Below are 14,393 nucleotides of genomic sequence, written 5' to 3' on the forward strand. Positions count from 1 at the left end.
TGTTAGGATTTTCTAATTTTTAAGATATATCTGTCAAATTCATTCTCTACATTTAGTGGTTATTTAATTGATTCTATTTTTATGCATTGATGTATTCTTCCAATGTTTCATCTATATTTGTTTAAAGTAAATTTAGGAATCAAACAAAACCAGACATGGCACGCTTTTTATCTCAGCTACTAATGTACCAATGTCAGTAAATTAAAAAGCATGTTTGATTTCTACAATATGTTTGAGAAAAAGTCTTGAAATAAAGACCCTTCCCTTTCTAAACTGTTATTTGGGTTTTTTGTTGTATTGATAATGGTTTTTAATTGTTATTATTTCATGAGACTGAATTGGATTGACTTCTTCATAAAAGAAAACAATCTTAAATAAAAAATGGAATAAAGTAATGTAAATTAAACAGCAGCAGTAATTTTTACTTGACCTTTTGAGATGATTCAATTATATGAAACATGACTATTATAAAATTTAAAAATAATAGTATGGTCGGATTTTAAGTTATTCTATTTGACTTTTATTTACATGTTCAACATGTCAAACTAATGTTTCAGGTTTTAAAGTTTTTTTAAATATGTCATAAGCCAAATCATTTGCTATCATTTCTTTAAATGAGTTAAAAAATAATTGTATTTTGTATGAACGTTCATTCATTCTCTGCAATCCCTCCCACTACAAATGATTGGACGCCGAGTGCCGTCCATGGGTACCAATGAGTTAAAAGTCCCAAACTGGTTCCAACAGAGTAAAAATAAAACAGTACACGGCAAGGAAAGACTCACCCATGCAGAATACAAATCAACAAACCCAAAGCGACCGATTATGTCTCCACCTCAAATGACCACATTATGCGAGGAGAGCAGACAAAAATGAGCACACCAGCGCCCGCTCTATCATTGCCTTGTCTACAATTTTATTTTTACTACTCTTTGAATAGAAATGCCCCCAAAAGAGATCAACGACAACACCCTTGCCTCATTAAGGGGTGTGGCCTCAACGTGACAACTTTGAGCTCCCTCTCAAAGACACAAAAACAATGCAAACACGATGTCCCGCCTCACCGGGGCAACTAAACCGCAAACCAGCAGGCCTGTTTCCATTTAAACACAAGTACACACCAACCCTCACACAAACACATGCACACAAAAAAGTTTAACTCATTCACTGCCAGCCCAAGTCACCAAATATGTGTCATGTTATTTAGTAAAAGCAGGAAATTGATATTAAAGAGCATCGCTCGATCGCTTCTAGCCCCTCCCAGTTAAAATGGATTGGACGTCTATTGCCGTTAATGGCAACCAATGAGTTAACCACGCTAAGAATAAAAATCCTCTCGTGTCAGACAAATGAATAACGCGTGCTGGAAGTCCATAAAACACACGTGGTTGTTTTATGCGCATTTTATTATCTATTCTGTACTTTTTACATCTCTTTCTGATTCAAACAATTGGCATGTCCTGTGGTAATATGGACCAGAAGGTTCTTAATCACCCCACGCACGCAGTTTCTAACAACATCCAATCCAAGTGTGTTTCAGTTAGTGTGAGTTGCCATGGTCGACTGTATAAAGCTGGGGTAAGCAACCGCAGGCGGAAAATATAGTTTGGGGTCATCCCGAATGTGTGCGCCTCCTGTGGGTTGGGTTAAAATAAATGTGTACTCTTAAAGTTTTCACGCACTACATAAACGATAGAACCTTGTCTGGAGTATTCGAAAGTAAATCATCAAAACTCATATGGACGCATAACCATTGAAATTGTGCAATAAAAGTAATTTATGTGAGGGTTTGCCGCTGCATAGTTGAAACCGATAACTTTTCAGAGGTAAGAATTGCAGCAAAGTGCAAATGACTGTAAGAAATTGAGTAGTCAAGACTCGTTGACTTTATCGTGTGACGATCGGAATAAAACATTTAAGAGGAGGAAGAAAGCCCCAACAAACATTATTCCAAGAAGATTTTAACTTCATCCCAAAGCCAGAATCGCCATAACGAGACGCAAGTGAGAGTGAAAAAAAAGAGCAAGAGCGCCGAACACGCAAACATTTTGGGGTCCATTAACAGAATTTCGGGAACCTACTGAGCAATAAATATCTTACATTTACACCTCTCTCTCATCATAGTGACTGAAAACCTAATAATTTATCCCCTGTAAGTACTGAAATTTGAATTTTGTTTTTTATTGGTGCACTTTTGGCGACGCTGGCTATAGCCAATTAGTTGTCATTGTTGGCAAAGGAGTCTTCAGTAAAATATTTTAATCAAAACCACCCAACGGCCGGTCCACTTCCCTATCAGTTAAACGCATTCAACTCGCCTCTTGGTCGGATGGAGAAAAAATAGAGGTTTATATGAGTAGTGTTCATGTTAGAGCAATTTCCTACACAACACGTATTAACCATTTTCCGATAAAACGATTGAGTTTCTTGGGGGCGAAGAAAAAAAACTAAAACATTGGCCACCTTAGCAAAGAAACTAAATAAAAAAGCCTGCCTTCTGCTATATGACTTCCAGTTAGTAAACCTGGCTTTCTGGCCAACGGTGTCATATTACAACATATAACAAAACATACAGAGTATTAAAAGAAATACCAAAAGTGTGTTTGCACTTTTTTTTTATCTTACAAAGAAAAGGACCACGAGTTGTACCTCAGTGAACTCCAATCTATTGAATTCTGTAAAGTGAATGAACAGTGGGACATTAAAAGTAGTTGCATCCGAACCTGAACCATCCAAGAGAACCATTTCTCTTACATTTTTCCAGAAGCTGTATTTTTTCCACGTCTTGCTCCAAAAGTTCATTCCAATTCCTCTCAGTGGCTTTTTTTTCTTCAAGTCAAGTACAGCGGCTTTTGCCCGAGCCAAAACATTTTGTTACTTAGCGAACTGGTCAAAGAAAGGTCCCATGATGCTTTTTGTAACTCGCCAAAACAGTCCGACTGTCTCCAGGAAGTAGCCGTAGCCATTCCACTCATACGTGAGTTTGTGTGACCGTGCATGTGTCGGGACCCCCCAACGTGTCAGACGTCGAAAGCTGGCACCCACATGTGCATACCAGAGCCGTCCTAACTCCGGCTCCCCTGCTTCTAATAAACATACTTCATTTCAAAGCGCGGCGTGAGCAGACGGATCGCGCAGGACGCGCGGGTGGGAGGTTCTGCCTTTTGTTAGCCGTTTAACGTATGCGTAACTAGGACCATGTGACATGTAAGAAGGGGTGGTGGGGCGTAAGGTTGAAGTGAACACGTTGCTTTTTACCATCCTTGCGTGTTTATTTAAACATGGAGGGAGCAGGGAGACCTGGCGTGTGGTGCAAGGCCGAAGGAAGCAGTATATCAAGATCGGATCGTTTGGGATGATGAATTGCGAGAAAAGAAGGAAAATGGCTGTCGCAAAACCAAATGTCTTGTTGTCATGTCTACAGCTGCCATTGATGACAGTTAGACGTCCAATCTATTTTAATTCTGTCCAAATGGATTGTACGTGTACTAGGGAGAAACCCATTTGAATTCGCAGCAGAAGGATGAGTGGAAGCCACACGATTGGATGGGATTTTTGGGGTCCCAAGATTAAGGTCACAGAGGTTTCTTTGTTTTAACAAGTGTTCATTCAGCACCACCCTCCCAGTTCCGATAGATTGGACACAAGTAGTGATGAACTCATTTGAATTCACACAAGAATGATGATTGGACACCTGGTCTAAGGTTACAGAGGTTTCTGAGAAAGGCATTATTATCAAGCATACTGGATGTGTTTGTAATGTGAAATGTAAGAGGGGAGTAGTAAGGTCAAAGGTCACAGAAGTTTGTTTGCCCATCTAAATGTTTTTTTTCAAGATAACTCAAGACTGGGGTAAAAGGATTGTTGTATACCCTCCAGAATATGTTTAAAATATAAAAGGAAATAAGTGTTCAAATTTGGGGTAATGGGGTCAAAGGTCACAGAAATGGAATTTCCTGACGAATTAGCCTATTTTACTCGAATTTGCAGGGGAGTTGCTATTTAGAGAAGAGGAAGGGTCAAAGAGGTCAGAAATATGGCCATGCTTTGCCATTTTTTGTCATTTTGTTCAGAATGTTTTCCTTCCAGGTGTGTGAAAGCATGCAACAGCTCACCTCATCATCCTTGTACCAGGACAGCGACTCTGCAGTGAGGACAAACCAGTATTCCTTGGCTCCGCCCTTCATGATGCCAATGTTGTTGATGGTCAGCCAGCCCTTACGGATCACCTGGCCAAGGCACAGACAAGACGTGGAACATGATTACTAAATTGAACTGGTAATCCACTCACCGACATGACGATAAACACAAAAAAAGCTGTATCCAAAATTCTGCCTTTATCGAGATAATAACATTCAGAAAATGATTCTCTGTATTATAAATCTGAGGATGATTATCTTTGGAAATGCAGAACTTTTAATGCAACTCTTTGGGACCAAACAAATCGTCCCACAAGGGTATCTATAGATGTACTATACATATGGTGAACAACAATAGTAGCTGCCTCTATTCAAAACACACAGCACGTAACGTGTGACTTGATTTACCTTGAACCGATCGCTAACTCCTCTCTCCGGCTGGGTGCGAACGAGGAGAGAATGTTATAACTCAGAGCCCAAGGGGGCTCTTCGTAAAAGATACCATGTATACATTTAGATTTAGCCGTGTGCATCGTTGGTGAAAAGCTCGCATGTCGTAGCGGAATGCTGGGATAGAAAGCGTTTGCGGGAGGGGTATACTCATCCAAATGCTCTTTACACACCATGCAATCAGATGCAGGAGTGGATTTCCATTCTTTACGTGAAAAAACGATCAAAAAAACGATCAACGCAAACCCCAAAATCTCAACACTAGTTCCACTGTGGCTTTTAAAAAAAGCACATTTCCTACCACTAGACAATTTGAAGTGTTTATTTTCACATTTGAGGGGTCCATAAGACAAATGATTTCCGTGTAGTAAACATTCAAAATGGGGAAAAAGGGAGGAGCCTATTTGAAAATCAACTAAAGATGGAGAAACGAAGCATTTCGGGCCTTCGAGGGCCAACTACGTCCACGTGTAAACAGGAAGCACAGATCACTGCATTGTTTACTACACCTCTAACCTTTGCCCCTCCCACACCCTAACCTGGGCAGTTGTTATGACGACTGTCTGGGGTGAAAGAAGCAGAGTTTTGAACAGGGGAGGGCGGTAGTTCTATGTGTCTGCCATTGGTGGCACTAGACGTCCAATCCATTTCAAGTGGGAGGAATGGCAGCGACGTTCATTTGCTGCCTCTTCAAATGGATTGGACGTCTACTAGCGATAAATACACTGCTGGGAGAGTGCATCTTGGACAGAGGAAGAATAAATAGTGCTGATTAGACAAACTGTACGAATACGAAGGGAACAAGGAAGCAGCCGAAGGTTTTCCACCACAGCCACCAGCCCGACTACTGGGATGGGGAGCTTATTTTGCGCACGCAATGGCGGAATGAAGCACAACGTACAGTCGATTGATTTTGAGATGGACGTGCAGAGTGGCTACTCACCATGATCTCATCCTGAATCCGCACATAAGCCACAGGTAGAAGTGGAGAGGCAACACACAAGGAGGAAACACAAAAGAAGACGGAAGAAAATTGGAGAGCTCAATAAAGGAGAGAGATTATAAAGATAGAGAATCCACGAAGATGACGTCATAAAAGATGCGCTAGGAGGTCAAAAGTAAGTAGGACGCAAGTCAAGGAAAAGCAGCATGTTTGTGCACGTGAGCTAAATTATACTCTATTTACTTTTTTTTTTAAATTTGTGAATATAGCCATTTTCCTCTGTGATTGGCTGGCCACTGATTCTGGGTGTCGCCCGACTGGTGCCCAGAGTTGGTTCGGATAAGCTCCAGCACTCCCCGCGAGCATTGTGAGGATAAGCGGTTCAGAAAATTAACGAATGAATGAATGAACCATTTTTCTGTAAGGTTCATGTTAAAATATGTCTTATCATGCTTACATACAAGTGTTATGATATTGACGTTGAGTTGGGGTTTAAATCCTCCTTATTTGTGGGACTGATAAAAGTTGTGTCATGTTTAGGGGTGGGACTTAAAATGACTAACTGTAATTAATTAATTACAAAAGATTTAAGGAGTTAAATATGTAATGCATTTAAGTAACTTTGGATCAAAGCCACACTGGCCTATAAACAACAAGGAAAACATAGCACCCTCATTTTGTCATTTTAGCTGGTCATTTTAGAAGTGAGTATGCTGAATTAAATTTAAAAAAAAATAAAAATTGTTTTTCCAATTTAACTGAAAAAGCCACTTTAAAAATGCATTCATTCATCTTCCGTACTGCGCTTCATCGTCAGGGTGGCAGGGGTTGCTGGAGCCTATCCCAGCTGACATCTGGCAAAAGACAGCCTACACCCAAGACTGGTCGCCAGAGTTTTTTTTCACAACGTCCTCAAACCTCGTGATGGAGATAATCTTGCACCAACGCAAACAGCCATATGGGCATTATTACCTGATTTCCAGCTGCCTTCTTCTTGTTCATTTGACTGATCCTCTGCTGAGCACTGCATAGACCAAACGCATTAGCAAACTATGTACAAGAATCTAAATTCATCGCTAAATATGCCAATATTGACTCACTTGGCAAAGCCGATAAAATCCTCATGGTTGGTGTTCATGTAGGACAACTCAATGTCAATCAGGAGGAGCACCTGAGCAACGAGGACAACATTTAGCACCGTGTTACTGAGGATAGACGTGTATAATCCCATTTCAAATGGATTGGACCTCTAATTGTGGTAAACTCATTGAGGGCATCTTAGCCAAAGGAAGAGTCATTTAAAAAATGGAACTCATGTTGTTGTCGTCACGTTACCTGGCCTTTAGTGCGACTTTCCCGATCTCTGATGTACTGAGTGACGATTCTCTCCATCTCTTCCCTCAGCATCGGGTACTGGGCCAGCTGCAAGCACACGGCAGAGTGGGTCGCACGCACGTGTTCCAACCACAAACACACGCCTCTCACTGAACCACAACACAGTTTCACTAAAAGCACCAAAGAAAACACAAGTGTCCTGGACAGAGAAAGTCACGGCAAATGGTGAGCACTTTTTGTTTGAGTTCATTCAATTGGAAAAAAAAAATTAAATCGTTATAACAGAAGCCAATAGTGCAAAGTCTTACACACTGCCACACAACAATGTTCCTGGCAGAGAAGCATCTCTTTCCCAGCACACTGAGGGGCTTTTTCCATGAGCTCATGAAAAGCCACACACACACATATGCGCAAGAGTACACAACGACACACACACTGGCACACCCTAAATCAAATGAGGAAATATGACCGTTTATTTTTCGCTTTTTAATTACATGTCACAATGCATCTTCAAGGAGAGACGGTGCAATTTTGCACCTCCCAAGTTGTGGATTCCTCCTTTCGTCATCACACCAGATTTTATGAAGAGAGAAAAAAGACACTCACTAGCTGTGGCCTAATTCAGGGTCTTCGCGGGAAGAATCCACTTCCTCCCAGGTAACCATTTCCGACAGCCTGAGACATGTTTCATATTTGTCGTGGGCCAAATTGTCCTACTTGTCAGGTACCGTATTTTCCTCACTATAAGGCGCACCGGATTTTAAGATGCAGTAGTAGTAGTAGTAGAAGAGGACGGCGTTACATATCCAATAGATGGAGCTGTAGTAGTAGTAATAGTAGTAGTGGTTAAGAGTTATGTTATACATCAACTAGATAGAGCTGTGCAAAAGGGAATTTTATCTGTGATTAACCTATGTATGTATATATATATACACACACATATATATCCATACGTAAGGTACATCGAATTGACTGAAGTCGTTAACTTGTGCCTTATAGTGCGGAAAATACGGTAATCTCACAGTGTGTCCTTACAAAATGGTAAATAATTGTGTGTGTGTGTGTGTGTGTGTGTGTGTGTGTGTGTGTGTGTGTGTGTGTGTGTGTGTGTGTGTGTGTGTGTGTATGGCTTCCACTTCAGATGAATTGGACGCCAAGCGCCCCCAATAGCAGAGAAATTTTGTTTTTTTTAAACATCGTATTGCTGCAGTATCAGCATGAACCGATGTCTCACAGCTGTAAATCGGTATCGGCGCAAAATGGGTACAAAAGCAAGACCTGATATCATTTGGAAAATTTAGTGAGTGCCTTTTTTTTATATATAGGTGGGAGGATAACTTAGTGAGCTAAAATAGTTTTAGTTTATTTCCAGTTCTTGCAGTTCATGAAGATGCATTGCAAGGGAGATAGAGGCAATATGATTTGTGTGGCTTGAAGTGCAGATAAATGCTTCATTGCAGGCAAGACCGCATGCGGAGATGCAAAACATGCAATGCAAAAGGAGCAAAGAGGCGACTGAGGCCAGGAAGGGAAGAGGACGACTTCAAACTGACCCCTTTGTGGATTTTCCCTAGCACATGTACGTATAATAATACAGTAGTCTATCTTTAAACATGGTAAATCTTGGCTAGCGAAAAATCAAGATAACAGCGTAACAGAGAGAGGGGAGAAATCCAAAGAGGGTCGCGCTCTGGGTAGGACGGGACCACAGGATGGAAGTGATAGAAATGAAAAGAGGTAGAAACAAATGGGGGAAAAAAGCATGAGAGTGGAAGGGCATCAGTTAGTCAATGAGTAGAGCTACACAATCAATCACGCCACAATAAGATACTCAAAAAGACTGACAAAGACAAGGTGGGGCTGATAACGCGATTTGTTGGCAGGGTGAGGGTCAGATATGAAATAAAATAGCCTAACATGCAGATTAAGTTGAAATAAAGGTGCTAAACTATCAAAAGAAGGCCAACAATTGCGAATAAAACAAAGTCAAACAAGGGTGTATTAAATGGTCACACGGGTAAAGTCGTGAGTAAGAGAAGACCGATTACGGCTGGCATGTGTATCATAATGTCATGTAATCTAATATAATAATAATAATAATAATAGTAATAATAATAAAGGTTAGAGTTAAGTCATTATTTGACACAGAGAATTATTTTAATTGCACATTAACTCAATATTTTATGAATAAAAAGTGTCTCATTTTATTTCATTTTAATTACAAGTGTGGTCAATTTCACTTTTAAATTCATTAAATTCATCAAAATTAATCTATTAATTATTTTTAACTGTGCATTAAACATTGAATGATCACTAGTTTGACACTAGTATCCAATTGGTTTGCTGGTATGCCACTCACATCAATTGGATTAGACATCCATTGCCGTCAATGTCAATTAATGATATAATAAAGACTATTAATTCATTTAAAATAAGTGTGCTCATTATTACTTACTCATATAATACAGTGCTACCTCTATTTGCGAAATTGTTGGTTCCACAAGTGGTTTCGTAACTTGAATTTTTTAGTAAGTAGAGGCATATTCTACATTGAATCAGCATAATTTGTTCCAGGATCTTTAAAATTTAAAATTATTTAAGTATTTTCATGTAATATAATGAAGCCTAAAGTAGTGTACTAAAACGCCACAAAACATAACATAATGCACTGTAATGCAACACATTGTATCTAAATATTTTGCAGTATTAATATATTTTAGTCAACAAGATTTCAAAGTTTTACATTATATTTCCCTTTTTAAAATTGTGTTCGTTCCTGAAAAGGGCAGTTTGACTTTTTCCTGTATGCTAACCTGTTGTGTTCAACTCTTTCACTGCCAAAGACGATGATAAACGTCCAATTACGTGACGTCCAATCTGTGAATTGAATTCAGTTTCTCACGACTAGGCGTCCAAATATCCTTCTGCCGTGAACTGAATTGAGTTTATAACTAGAAGACGTCCAATCCAATTTCACGACTATCGCCGTCAGTGGCAGCCAATGAGATCAGGAAATTAATCGGAGCAAAATAAAAGCCCAGCCATCGGTCTGCCCCTATCTGCACACTTTACCAAGAGATAACAAAAAGGTTTTCTTTTATTTTTACCTTTTGACTACACTTTTGAATGGTGAAGATGAGCTCGCTTAGAACCATGTCTATACACTTCAGTGTGGGTTCCTTCAGTTTTTGGATCCGCTTTTTCACTATTGCCTCAAAGGCCAGGTCAGGGGTGAACAGACCCGTCCTGTAGGGATAGGGAGGCGGCACGGGAGACAACATCCAAAGAAAAGAAAAGTTTTCCAAAAGCCGGGAAAGGGAATGGAGAAGCAAAAGAAGAAGGGCAACGCATTTCGGATGGAAAAGACGAGGAGGGATGAGTGGGAAGATAAAAAAAGCGCAGAAGAAAATGCGAGTGAGACTTTTTTTTTTTCTCTGCGGGACGAGACGGTAGAAAACGCGAGACCGCAGCCGTGCGAGGCGCCACTTCCTGAACCTCCTCCCTTTTCTACGCGCCGCATCCCAAAAATAACACGCGGCATCCCGATGGAGGCCTTCGGTTCGGAATTTGAAGGCTGAAGTCACAGTCGGGTTGGAATTTAGTCACGCGTGTTAAAAAAAACAAAAACAACCAAAAACTTGGGATCCTCATATTGCAGGTGCACGGCTGCGCTCTCGCACACAAATATGGACGCTGAGGTCATTCAACATGGCTGCCAGTTAACTCTTTCAGTGCCATTAAATAAGATGTCATCCAATCATGTGGCTCTTTAAAAAAACATTTCATCAGAATCAACATTCTTCTCCGCAAAGCACGGAAAGTAATGAAAAGATATAATATTACGAATGAGCCGTGCTGTATCTATGCAAAATTTAGTTTTATAATATTACAACTTTGTTCTCATAATATCATAACAACTTTATTCTAATGGCCCATTTTTATACGAATAAAAATACTCCATCGTACATACTTATTAGGGCCCGATGTATAGAACCTTGAAAACGTGAAAAAAATTAACGAATTAGATGAACTAACTCATGTATAGTAAAATAAGAAAGTGAACCTAAATCTAAATTTAACATACTAATAACATTTTGTTCCTCTTGTTGGCCCCAACCATGATGACAGAGAAACATTGCCGGCCACATTTGTTGTTGTTGGTTCTAAAAATGATATGACTGAGTTTTTAACTTGGCAGCCAATGCATTCACAGGAACTCAGCCTCCACACTTTCTTCTATCTCCACCAGTACAAAGCCTGCCCAGTAAAACGTAACCCCAGAAGAAAAGGCAGGTGTGCGACGGCCCGCCCCGGTCCCCACCCTGTCCAAAAACAAACAATGGAGGCCGGAGCGAGCCGCCAGTCGACGGGAGAAAAGGGACAGTGAGTGATTGAGTGAGTGAGAGTGGCGGGTCTTTGCGGACGAGGGATTTGAGAAACACACAAGATAAAAAAATTGCGAGCCACCATTTACTTGACTAGTTTTACCTTTTTGGTACACTGTCTAACTGTATTGACTAGCTCAGACATGACCATATCCACACATTTGGTGCAAGGCTCTTTAATCTTCCCAATCTGCCTTTTCACAATGGTCTCAAAGGCCATGTCCGGGGTGAAGAGGCCAGTTCTGCTCGTCAGAACCGCCCGAGCAGACGAGAAACAAAAGGTTGGACGAGAGAGAAAAGGATTAATTGTGAAGAGAAGAAAGTTCACCCGGACGAAAGATCAACAAAGACAAAGGACGACTCGCGGCACTCTTCTCACGTACTGAAGACAAAATGGGATTTACGGTCATGATGCTGAAGGACAGTACACTTCATACACACGGGACACAAACCAGACAAAAATACACACCTTCACTTATCAAGCACGCCCACACTGTTGTGCCGCTAGAAGAGGTCACCTCCGTGACAACAATTCGGGTAGCATGGTATGCCCACTTGATAGCATATTGGTCATACACTTGAAAAGTTGTAATAAGTCAGGATTTTTAAAAAGCAAAACTTAAACTTTCTTCATTAATGTCTTATTTAGGGTATTTCTCACTATTGTACTGATAGTTATGGCTGCTATAGGTACAGTTATGGGACTAAAATGACATCAACACATACCCGCAAACTTATTTTTTGGTAACGTGAACTGGATGTTGTTTGACTTTAACTGTCGGCGACGAACAGTCTGTGTGCAAACAAAATGGTGAGCGAGGCGATTTCATGTAATGATTTAACTTAGCTTTACCGATGTGCATCGGTGTCTCTTTCCTTTCTATTCTTTTTAGTGTTTTTCGCTGCTACCCTCCCACTTCAAACGGCTTGGACGTCGACTAGTGATAAACTCATTGATGTTTGTCACATTGATGTAACGGAGGTGACTAAGATAAATCAGGAAAAAGATGGTGAGGGAGGTGCTCATGATGTGGAGGTGAGTGCAAGGACGAACGTGCCTGATGCCGTGGATGTTCTTGATGGCGTAGCTGATCTCCTTGCGGAGTTCCTTTTCGTCAAACTCCATCTGAGACGGAGGATGCATTTCGGTTTCATTTTGTTTGAGAATTGGTGACAAAAAATAATCAAGGGTTACTCACCTTGACCAGCTCAAAGGGGAAGCGCTCATGGAAGATGCGGTTGATCTTGGCGCCTCCGGACAACTCAGCTGTGTCGATCTGGTCCCCGGATCCCTCGATGCACTTCTCGAAGTCCACCGAGAATTGCTGCACCATCCTGAATGTCGAGAATCCGGTGAGGGGAAAATCAGATATTTCTACGAATATTGCAAAAACACGGGCCAGGGAATTTTCTGGAGTAAAATGTGTTACAAATCTGTGCTAAAAATGGATATCGTTTTCTGTTTAGTGGTAAGTAAGCTAGGCATTGTGGTAAAAAAAGATGCATGAGAGGCTGGTTGAAGACTCTAAATTGTCCTTAGTAGGTATGTGTGTGTCTATGTGTGTGTGTAAATAGTTGTTTGTCTCATTGTGCCCTGAGATTGGCTGTTAACCAATTCAGGGTGTACCCAACCTACTGCCAGGGAGCAACTCAAGCACCCCCTCAGACCCTTGTGAGGATAAGCGGTGCAGAAAATGAATGATTTTGCATGCCTAGTGCTGCCTACTATGTTGTACTTCACTTCTTTTCATATATTACTACACTTATTTCATACAATAGTAGTTGCTGCAAACAAGTCCATCAACATTGTTTATTTTGAATTTAAATTTAAGCATTTGAGACATTTTTTGACTTGTTTGACTCTTATTCCAGAGCAAGTTATAGTCCAGAAATGATGGTCAAATTTCCAATTATTAAAATGCTAAGTGTCCTCTGTTTTGGTCCAATTCGCCTAATTCACACACCAAATCATTCACAAAATCAAAGAGAACAAAAGTTATCCGCCTGTTCTGCCAAAAAGTACAGTTTGTCCAAAATTTGACAAAAATGTTCCTGTACATTTTCCCATTTTGATTACTGCCATTCATTTCCAATGGCACATAAACACCTACAAAAACATTATTTTTTGCAAACAAAATCAAAAAGAAATGACCCTGACCTGAAAAATGCCCCAAATCAAGTGTGAAGTGACCCATGGGACTTTTGTTAAAGCAGAAGCGCAAAAAATCCCCACACAATTTCTGCAGAAATTGAACTTTCTAGTCCTAAACGTTATTCCACACTGACTGCCGAAGGTCAGGGGTGGTAATAACTCACTGGAGCAAAGCTTTAGTCTTCCGAGACGGATCGTCAGGCCTGAAGTTTTTGTACTCCTCCACTTCCTTCTCGATGGAAAGGAGCTGGCTTTGTAGCTTGGCCCGGAGAGCCGGCAGCGTGTCCCTGATGTGGTTGGTGAGTTGCTGAGCAGTTTAAAAATCAGTATTAGACAGCAACTTTGAAGTTGATTTCAAATCACCTGCTTCTACACCCACCTGGTTTAGGACTTTCTGCAAATACGCTGTACCCATGCGCTCCGCCAGGTGCCTGTAGGCCGGATGGGAGAGGAAGAACTTCCTCTCGGCGCCCAGGGCGGCGCCGATGTCTTTCCTTCCGTCGATGTCCTTTTGGCTCCGGTTCACCACGCCAATGTAGCCTTAACCCAAAAGAACCAATACGTCCAAATACATTTGGGACTGGAAAGGCCGGGGGGTAGACATTGAAATAGCACAGACTATGGAAAATATTAAATGTGTGGGTTCAAACCAAAGTGCAAGCGGAAAAGAAAAGTACAACCTCAGCAAAATGCTAGACCGCTATTTTATTACCCTGCCCACCCCCCTCATTTTTCCCCCCTTCATCGAATTACTTTTGAGTGTCGCTGCTAGGCAGTATGGCCTAAAAATATAGTGTCCAATTGTTTTCACTTAAATTTGATTTCTATATAATTTTCTTTCTCCCCCTCACGTTCTTACGGAGACAGAGACAGTGCAAAACAAGTTTAACCCTTTACAAGGCTCTCGTAGATCTCATTGGCCAATATTGATGGTGCTACGTTCATCATTTCAATTCATTAAATGGACGTCTAATGCTGTCCATGGTACT

General features: G+C 40.8%; 1 protein-coding gene across 19 annotated transcripts in view; it reads right to left on the reverse strand.

The window, feature by feature from the left end:
* The window catches only part of dnm1a (dynamin 1a), a 39,899-nt gene that overhangs the window by 16,811 nt on the left and 8,695 nt on the right, over positions 1 to 14,393 (reverse strand). For 12 of the 19 annotated variants that reach the window (XR_013305662.1, XR_013305661.1, XR_013305660.1 and 9 more), the window contains exons 6-16: positions 13,784 to 13,944; positions 13,569 to 13,711; positions 12,452 to 12,587; positions 12,311 to 12,378; positions 9,975 to 10,113; positions 6,868 to 6,954; positions 6,633 to 6,703; positions 6,505 to 6,556; positions 5,533 to 5,544; positions 4,548 to 4,577; positions 4,116 to 4,229 (exon numbers count right to left, since the gene is read on the reverse strand). Coding sequence is in view for 16 of the 19 variants with exons in the window: in XM_077623581.1 (XP_077479707.1) it covers positions 4,116 to 4,229; positions 4,548 to 4,577; positions 5,533 to 5,544; positions 6,505 to 6,556; positions 6,633 to 6,703; positions 6,868 to 6,954; positions 9,975 to 10,113; positions 12,311 to 12,378; positions 12,452 to 12,587; positions 13,569 to 13,711; positions 13,784 to 13,944 (1,013 nt within the window). In the remaining 3 variants the exon portion in view is untranslated. Of the gene's footprint in view, positions 1 to 4,115; positions 4,230 to 4,547; positions 4,578 to 5,532; positions 5,545 to 6,504; positions 6,557 to 6,632; positions 6,704 to 6,867; positions 6,955 to 9,974; positions 10,114 to 11,355; positions 11,495 to 12,310; positions 12,379 to 12,451; positions 12,588 to 13,568; positions 13,712 to 13,783; positions 13,945 to 14,393 lie in introns of all 19 variants that reach the window. The other 7 variants (XM_077623589.1, XM_077623587.1, XM_077623590.1 and 4 more) reach the window with 3 other exon arrangements.

This window comes from Stigmatopora argus, chromosome 16, assembly GCF_051989625.1.
Source record: "Stigmatopora argus isolate UIUO_Sarg chromosome 16, RoL_Sarg_1.0, whole genome shotgun sequence".
In the NCBI taxonomy this organism is placed as follows: domain Eukaryota; kingdom Metazoa; phylum Chordata; class Actinopteri; order Syngnathiformes; family Syngnathidae; genus Stigmatopora; species Stigmatopora argus.